The sequence below is a fragment of the Cajanus cajan genome, chromosome 9 (assembly GCF_000230855.2).
Source record: "Cajanus cajan strain Asha chromosome 9, NIPB_CcT2T_4, whole genome shotgun sequence".
In the NCBI taxonomy this organism is placed as follows: domain Eukaryota; kingdom Viridiplantae; phylum Streptophyta; class Magnoliopsida; order Fabales; family Fabaceae; genus Cajanus; species Cajanus cajan.
This window is the reverse complement of record NC_138525.1, coordinates 38,413,812-38,419,256: the sequence shown is the minus strand read 5'-3', so window position 1 is coordinate 38,419,256 and position 5,445 is coordinate 38,413,812. Positions and strand designations below refer to the sequence as shown.

The 5,445-nt window shown below is 36.6% G+C and overlaps 1 protein-coding gene across 1 annotated transcript; it reads right to left on the bottom strand.

The window, feature by feature from the left end:
• Window positions 1-222: 222 nt before the first annotated feature.
• Window positions 223-4,465, bottom strand: LOC145951667 (uncharacterized). The gene is made up of 2 exons (XM_083063367.1): window positions 2,460-4,465; window positions 223-385 (listed from the first exon to the last, which is right to left on the bottom strand). The coding sequence occupies exons 1-2, from the start codon at window positions 4,374-4,376 to the stop codon at window positions 359-361; spliced, it is 1,944 nt and encodes a 647-aa protein (XP_082919493.1). The 5' UTR covers window positions 4,377-4,465; the 3' UTR covers window positions 223-358.
• Between the last annotated feature and the right edge of the window lie 980 nt (window positions 4,466-5,445).

Here is a 5,445-nt window from a genome sequence, read left to right as displayed (position 1 = left end):
TTGCCCATGTCCTCATCATTCCCTCCCTCTTGAGAAGAATTTGTCCTCAAATCAAAGTCTCCATCTTCTACATCAAAGAGAGATAAATCAGAAACATTAAAAGTGGAACTAACATTGTACTCACCGGGCAATTCAATCTTGTAAGCATTGTCATTTATTCTTTCAAGTACTTGAAATGGACCATCCCCTCTTGGCAAAAGCTTTGATTTCCTTTGTTCCGGAAATCTTTCCTTTCTCATGTGTACCCAAACCCAATCACCAGGTTGAAACACAACTTTCTTTCGCCCTTTGTTAGCATGTTTTGCGTAGCTCTCATTTTTCTTCTCAATTTGAGCCTTCACACGTTCGTGTAACTTCTTCACATAGTCTGCTTTGGCCTGCCCTTCTTTATGTTTAAAAACAGAAATGTTAGGCATAGGCAATAAATCAAGAGGAGTCAATGGGCTAAAACCATACACAACCTCAAAAGGTGAACAATTTGTGGTGCTATGGACAGCCCTATTATATGCAAATTCAACATGAGGCAAACTTGCTTCCCAATACTTAATATTTTTTTTTAAAACAGTCCTAAGCAAGGTTCCCAAAGTTCTATTGACTACCTCAGTTTGTCCATCAGTTTGTGGGTGACAAGTTGTTGAAAATAATAATTTAGTACCTATCTTTCCCCACAAAGTCCTCCAAAAATGACTAAGGAATTTAGCATCCCTATCACTTACAATACTCCTTGGCACACCGTGAAGTCTCACAACTTCTTTGAAAAACAAATCAGCCACATGACACGCATCATCTACCTTTTTGCAAGGTATGAAATGTGCCATTTTTGAGAACCTGTCAACAACCACAAAAATAGAATCTTTGCCATTCTTTGTTCTAGGCAGTCCTAACACAAAGTCCATAGATATGTCAATCCAAGGATATTCAGGAGTTGGCAAAGGAGTATACAATCCTTGCGGTAATGATTTAGATTTAGCCATTTTGCACACAACACAATGTTCACAAAATTTTTGCACATCACGTTTCATATGAGGCCAAAAGAAATGTTCTTGTAAAATTTCCAAAGTCTTTTTAATCCCAAAGTGCCCCATCAAACCACCACCATGTGATTCACTAACAAGCAATTCTCTAATGGAACATGCAGGCACACACAATTTGTTTTCTTTAAATAAAAACCCATTGTGCTTAAAATACCCATTTTGAGATAATTTCTCACATGCAGCATATATTTCACCAAAAGTTTCATCAGAAGCATACATTTCTTTCAAAGATTCAAATCCAAGCAATTTAGTTTCAAGAGTGGAAAGTAATGTATGTCTCCTTGATAAAGCATCAGCCACAATGTTCCCTTTGCCCCTTTTATGTTTTATGACATAGGGAAATTGTTCCAAAAACTCCACCCACTTGGCATGCCTCTTGTTAAGCTTGCCTTGTCCCTTCAAATACCTTAGGGACTCATGATCACTATGTATTACAAATTCTTTGGGAAAAAGATAGTGTTGCCATGTTTTCAAAGCTCTTACCAAGGCATACAATTCCTTATCATAAGTGGAAAAGTTAAGGGCAGCCCCACGTAATTTTTCACTAAAATAAGCAATTGGATGGCCTTCTTGTAACAACACAGCCCCAATACCAACATTGGAAGCATCACATTCAATTTCAAAAGATTTAGCAAAGTTTGGTAAAGCAAGAATAGGCGCATTGGTTAACCTTTGCTTAAGAGCAACAAAGGCTTCCTCTTGTTTCTCTCCCCACTTAAAACCCACATGTTTCTTTACTACTTCATTAAGAGGTGCTGCCAAGGTGCTAAAGTCCTTAACAAACCTCCTATAAAAACTTGCCAAACCATGGAAACTTCTCACTTCACTCACGGATTTAGGTGTGGGCCATTCTTGGATGGCCTTAACCTTTTCCTCATCTACTTGTACTCCTTTAGAACTTACAACAAAACCAAGGAATACAACATGATCAGTACAAAACACACATTTTTCAAGATTGGCAAACAAATGTTCTTCCTTAAGCACATTCAAAACAGATTTCAAATGTTCCACATGCAATTCAAGAGAAGTGCTATAGACAAGAATATCATCAAAATATACTACAACAAATTTGCCAATAAATTCCCTCAAAACATGGTTCATCAATCTCATGAAAGTACTGGGTGCATTAGTTAAGCCAAAAGGCATAACCAACCACTCATACAAACCATATTTTGTTTTAAAAGCAGTTTTCCATTCATCACCCTCTCTAATTCTAATTTGATTATACCCACTTTTCAAATCAATTTTAGAGAAAAAACTTGCACCATGCAATTCATCAAGCAAATCATCAAGTCTAGGAATTGGGTGCCTATATTTTATGGTGATGTTATTTAGAGCCCTACAATCAGAACACATTCTCCATGTACCATCTTTTTTAGGGACCAAAATTACTGGAACAGCACAAGGACTCATGCTATTTCTTACCCATCCTTTGGCCATGAGTTCATCCACTTGCTTTTGTATTTCTTGCGTTTCTTGTGGATTGCTTCTATAAGCTGGCTTATTGGGTAAAGAAGCTCCTGGAATGAGATCAATTTGGTGTTCAATTCCCCTCAAAGGTGGTAGTCCACTTGGTATGCTTGATGGAAAAACATCACGAAATTCCTGCAAAAGAGATTTAACACTAGAAGGTATTTCCAATTCATCAAAAGTGTTAGTGTTTAAAATCTGATTTTTGCAATACATTAGATAAAGGGGCTGTTTAGCAAGGAACAACCTCTTCACCTCACTCTTTGTTGCCAAAAGACTCTCTCTTCTCTCAAGTGTTTCACTCCTTTTCTTTTTTTTAAATTTTTGTTCACTCTTTTTCTCAAGATCACTTTCTTTTCTCTCCAAAGAAATCTTTTCTCTCATCCTCAATTGATCCTCACACACCTCTTTAGGACTCAAAGGCTTGAGGACAATCTTTTTATTTTGGTGCACAAAAGAAATCTTATTGGAATAGCCATCATGGATGGCTTTAGTGTCAAATTGCCAAGGCCTTCCTAAAAGTATGTGGCTGGCCTCCATTGGAACTACATCACATAGCACCTTATCTTTGTATTTTCCAATGGAAATCTCCACTTCTACTTGCTGCCTCACTTGCACCTCTCCATCCTCACTAAGCCACTGAAGTTTATATGGTCTAGGATGTGGTTTAGTGTCTAAATTTAGCTTTGACACTAATCTAGCACTAGCCACATTAGCGCAACTCCCTCCATCAATAATCACCATGCAAACCTTTCCATTGATGGAACACCTTGTGTGGAAAATATTCTCCCTTTGGCTTATTTCTAAAGGACTCATTTGACTACCCATCATTCTCCTTATCATCAATAAATCTCCCTCAAGGGCCTCCTCCTCCTCCTCAATGTCACCTTCCTCTTCTTCACTAACATCAGATTGGCTAGTGTAATCCCCATTCTCCTTGAGAACCATGGTCCTTTTGGTAGGACACTCATAGGCATAATGACCCATGCCTTGACACTTAAAACATTTTATGTCTTTACTCTTCTTTTGAGGCTGTTCTAAGGTCTTAGAGGATGATTTTACATGAGAAGTAGATGCTGGATTGCTTGAAGTGGCAGTCACCTCCTTCTTATTTTTGTCCTTCCAACTAAAGGAATTATAATTAGAAGAACTCTTCTTGGTCACACTTTTTCTTTTGAGTTGTTGTTCCACTTGAATGGATTTGTGCAACAAATCTTCTATATCAACAAATTCCTGCAATTCAACAACATCACGAATATCATTATTCAAACCATTAATAAAACGAGCCATGGTTAGTTCCGGATCTTCTTCAACATTGGCTTGCATCATGAGCAAGTCCAATTCTTTGTAATACTCTTCAACTCCCTTGGTGCCTTGTGACAATTTTTGAAGTTTAAATTTCACATCTCTAGCATAGCTAGCTGGCACATAACGTTTCCTCATGAGCTTTTTCATTTCAGCCCAAGTCTCCACCAAAGGCTCTTCATTTCTCAACCTTTCTCTTTTCAACTTATTCCACCACACAAGTGCATAGTCTGAGAACTCAGCTGCTGCAAGTTTCACCTTTTGCTCTTCATCATAATTGTTACAAGTGAAAATATGTTCTATTTTGAGTTCCCATTCCACATAGGCTTCCGGATCACTCTTCCCCTTAAATGGAGGAACATTAAGTTTAATACCTTCAATTCTGTTTTGCCTAGGAGCACCACCAATTCTTCCTCTCCTTTCTTCTTCATGATGTTCATAATTCTCTAATCGTTCAATTCTTCCATACAACTCCTCATTGTTTTCTCTCAATAATCTTTGCATTTGAGCATTAATAGCGTCGAACAAGAGTCTTTGTGTTCCATCCAAATGATCTCCATCTGCCATCTTCAAAAAAAACAAGAGTACTAACAAACACAAAGAAAATAGGACCTCACCACTCTTCTCACGTGTTTACACTCGTAAAAAGATCACTCCTTTTTTTTTTTTTTTAAAGCAATTCAAAAATAGACAACACAAAGAACAAACCACAAATTTGATATTTTGTGTTAAAAGCAAGGTTCAGGGTAGGCTTAAAAAAAAAAAGAAAGGAATACAAAACAGTCACCTAAAATTCAAAAAGAAAACAAGGAAACTTAGGAATCAAAAACTGGAATTTTAGATAAGTTAGTAACACCCTTCAACCCAACCGAAATATTACCTTAAATTTTGAGTCTTAAGTGTTCTAAACGCATGAACCATTCAGCCACAACTTTTTTTTTTTTTTTTTTTATATATTCACGAATTTTTTTTTTTAATACTATTCAGGCCTAATTTTTGCAATGGTTCAGAAATAAAGAAAGAACACTAAGGTAATATCAATGGTAATGAGAAATAATAAGGAAAGATGTTACGCAAAGAAATTCCAGCAAATGATGTGGATGACCCAAAAAAAACCGGAGCTCTTGATACCAAATGATAGGATTCCTAATTTGCACAAGGAATGAAGAAGGATCTTTTGGGTTCAAAAATCTGGAACTTAATTTTCTGGAATTAGAATGCTAGAAATGAAGGTAAAAGGATACAGTAAAAAAAATGAATGAAGGAAGAATCACTCTTCCAAGGAAAAGGCTTCACACAAAGAATTGTGGTTTATCCTTTGATATGCCCAAACTCTTGAATCACTCAAGAACAATTAGAGAATTACTCTCAGTAATTAAAACTCAAATTCTGATCTGATTTTGTTCATCCCCATGGGCAGCTTATATAGCTTACAATCAACAACCTTCACTTACATTAGTGGACAAATAATGGACTCCACTAAGCCTGAATTATGACCACTAATGACAAAATATTATAAAAAAACACTTTAGTGGGCAATTATTGAACTTCCACTAAGCCTAACAATTATGACCACTAAAACATTAAATAAAACACATGCTAAATTCGTGCACCCCTCTGGTATGCCTCATGGCTG

Bases quoted from the DNA above. Each gene is read 5' to 3' on its own strand.
- LOC145951667 (XM_083063367.1), bottom strand. From the start codon at position 4,376: ATGGCAGATGGAGATCATTTGGATGGAACACAAAGACTCTTGTTCGAC. The intron at 386-2,459 runs GTAAGAAATAGC...TTAAACATAAAG, and splicing joins AACTCATGGCCAAAGGATGG to AAGGGCAGGCCAAAGCAGAC.